The 3,375-nt window shown below is 36.9% G+C and overlaps 1 protein-coding gene across 1 annotated transcript in view; it reads left to right on the top strand.

Moving 5' to 3' along the window:
* Positions 1-3,107, top strand: part of LOC106475869 (transmembrane and TPR repeat-containing protein CG4050-like) — a gene marked incomplete at its 5' end in the record, with an annotated part of 17,344 nt that extends 14,237 nt beyond the window's left edge. The window contains 2 exons of the mRNA XM_013936544.2: positions 2,214-2,300; positions 3,020-3,107. Coding sequence (XP_013791998.2) covers positions 2,214-2,300; positions 3,020-3,100 — 168 coding nt within the window. The remainder of the gene's footprint in view (positions 1-2,213; positions 2,301-3,019) is intronic.
* Between the last annotated feature and the right edge of the window lie 268 nt (positions 3,108-3,375).

Genomic DNA, 3,375 nt, shown 5'->3' with positions numbered 1-3,375 from the left:
CTTACAACGTTAAAACCCGGGGTTCGATTCTGTGGGTTTGCTCTAAAATAAACAACTCGCTATCTTAGAGGAGGGGGAAAGCTATGCAATTTTAGTAAGTTCTATCCTTGTATAGAAGGTAAAATATACAGTTAAAATTTTCTGTTTTACCTCATTTTATTTTATACATGCAGTTATTTTACATCTAACCAACGTATTAGACAGTTTGATATTTCGTACTTTTTGTCCATCTTCGCTTTGTCTCGACTCACCTGTATTAACTTCATGTACATTTAATTTGAATGTGTGTTATTCACTGCAAACCAGAATTCGCAATCTGAGGGTAGCGGGTTCGAATCCCCGTCCCACCATACATGCTTGCTCTCTCTCAGCCGTGGGGGCGTTATTACGTGAAGGTCAATCCCTCTATTCGTTGGTAAAAGAGTAGCCCAAGAGTTGGCGGTGAGTGGTGATGACTAGCTTCCTTCCCTCTAGTCTTTCACTGTTAAATTAGAGACGGCTAGCGCAGATAGTCCTCGTTGTAGCTTTGCGCGAAATTCGAACATACTAGCAATTCAGATAATTCCGATCTACCGGACGTCACGATAACTTTATAAATGTGGACTTCAAAATTAATTTTCTGTTTGGACAGCATTCCCTATCGTGCGATGTTGCAACGACAACAAAACAGTCTCGAAAGTTCACTTTGCTTTTATTCTTACCTCTTAAGTACGATTTTTTATTTCATTTCATTAGTGTAAATGTCAACCGTAAGGTGTCGTGGGGCGTATGATTAATTGACTAAGAACAGAGAAGCTCAAAAAAATTAAACTTTCCTGATAATATTTATGACAAGCAAACTTTTTTGTAGAGTGTCAAGATGAAATATTGGAAAAGTGCGAAAACTAACAATTTTAAGATGTCTAAAATATTTCGAAGGAAAAATAGTTTACAGCTGGTTATCTATCACTCATTTGTTTATTTGTCTCGTAGAACATAAACTGATTCTAAAATATACAATGCGTAAAGAACAGTGTTATAGATTTAAACCTTTATATACTAATATTCTTAAAATCACATTTAAGTTAATTCAAAATATCTCGGAATTGAATTTTCAAAAATAATGTTCCGAACAATTTAAAGTTTATTTTCATTTGCAAATTGTTTAACTTTTCTTCACGGGTTCGGATCCCCGTCCCACCAAACATGCTCGCCCTTTCAGCCGTGGGGGCGTTATAATGTGACGGTCAATCCCACTATTCATTGGTAAAAGAGTAGCCCAAGAGTTGGCGGTGATGAATAGCTGCCTTCCCTCTAGTCTTACACTGCTAAATTAGGGACGGCTAGCGCAGATAGCCCTCGTGTAGCTTTGCGCGAAATTCAAAAACAAACAAACTTTTCTTCAACTTCGACAAATTTTTAAAGTCTTGAAATAATTCACATTACTAAAGCTGAACGTTTTCTTCATTTTCGTGTATATTATTCAGATAAATTTCTTGAGTACTTCCAGCTAGTTATCTTTCACTCGTTTCTTTATTCCTCTCGTTCTTACAGAGTTTAGCAAAAGCTACTTCACACGTCAAGGGCCATACTTAAAGATTAGATTTCCTTAAATAGTCTTTTGAAATTTTTGGTTTCTGGGGTCTAGGTAACTGAAAATTTAACATTTCTTCTGGTGGCCAGGTGGTTAGGGCGCTCGAATTTTAATCTGCTGGTTGCGGGTTCGAATCCCCATCCTACCGAACATGTGACGGCCAATCCTACTATTCGTTGGTAAAAGAGTAGCCGAAGAGTTGGCGGTGGGTGGTATTAACTAGCTGCCTTCCTTCTAGTTTTTCACTTCTAACTTAGGGACGGCTTTGCGCGAATTAAACAAAACCAAATCTGGTGGCTGGTGTGACGTGGCATAGTGGTTAGCGTACCGGGCTGTGGAACGATTGTCCAAGAGTTGTGCCGCGATGTCACTGAACACGCCTCGCACTTTTAGCTGTGGGTGCGTTATAAAAGTGGTGATCAATCCTGTCATTAATTTCCAAGCTGGCAAAAGCCCTTGTGACAGTGGCTGCTGCTGACTAGCCGTCTCTTCTCTGGTCAGTAGTTGAAAATTAGGAACGGCTATACCTAAATCCTGAAGGAGGGGGTCTCGGACCTGGCTTTAGCATAAGATAAGGTGCTGTTTAGATTGAAAAATCCAATACCAGTTTCTGATATGGCATTTATTTTGTTTTTATCAGCTCGGCGTTTTGTTGGTGGACCAGCGAAAGAGTCAAGAAGCTTTGGCCATGTTTAACAGAGCATTGGACATCGACCCAGATCACGAAGTGAGTATTTCCTGGAGGTTTTTTATTGGACTAAAGGTTCTACAACAGTTAGGTCTAGGGTGTTCACCAAATCCATACTTATGCTCGTGATACTACAAATGTAGCTTTATCGTTTTTACCACGCGATGTAAAAAAGGTAAACATTTGCTAGAAACGCTAAAACGTCGAAAAAATAGCCAACCATTATTTTATCTAACGTGATATTTTTAATCATAACATTCATTTTGTTTTATCAGTTTCGCCATATTACAATATTCGGTGGTGCGCAATATAAATCAAATTTTCAAACTTATTAAATGTCCAAAATAAGTAAATCTATCTTAAGGTTGCGCTGTGTAAAGTAATTATTATTTACTCCAGTTTTATTTACTAAATTATAAATCTTTCTAATGTTGAAAGTGATATATTATTTCTTTTTGAAGTCTTTGGAAACTCTGTTGTTCGATACTTATGAGTTGCTATTGTGTATTTAATGGATTACTTTAGGTACTACAAAAATAACCAATGTAAAAACAAAGCTGAACGGTTAAAACCTAACGACCGGAAAGACATATACACGTTCATATCATTACGATGTCATGTCAGGATGAAGTTACTTAGAAGAGTAGAGAGGGGCAAAAGATAGTGTTTATTTCTTAGTTGCTATTTTTTCTTTGATGTTGTTGTATTTTTGCAATATCCGCTGAACTCGCAAAGTATCGTTTATTTCCTATTAATAGAAATCGTTAGTAAGCTCCGCCATTTTGATTCAAGAGTCCGATATGGCCCTACACCACAAACAGCTAGCAAGTGAGAGGTAAGAAAGAACGAGAAACTTTTTTTTTTCTCATTTTAATATAGTAAGTTAGATTTTTTTTAACTTGTTTTGAATCTTTTGTATCTTAATTTATCAAATGATAACTTTATTAATGAATTTGTTTCGCTGTGGTTCAGAAGTGTGTTTCAGTAAAAACTTGTATTAGGGTTAGAAAAAAGAAAAGAAAAAGGACAAACAGATGAATAGTAGACAACTACTGTGCTGCTTCTGTGCATTTTAGCGATGTTTGCCTAAGTGACCTGCCCTTTGGTGGGATAG

Source organism: Limulus polyphemus, unplaced genomic scaffold, assembly GCF_000517525.1.
Source record: "Limulus polyphemus unplaced genomic scaffold, Limulus_polyphemus-2.1.2 Scaffold9322, whole genome shotgun sequence".
Lineage (NCBI taxonomy): Eukaryota > Metazoa > Arthropoda > Merostomata > Xiphosura > Limulidae > Limulus > Limulus polyphemus.
The sequence above is the reverse complement of the archived record's forward strand: the minus strand, read 5'-3'. Positions and strand labels throughout refer to the sequence as shown.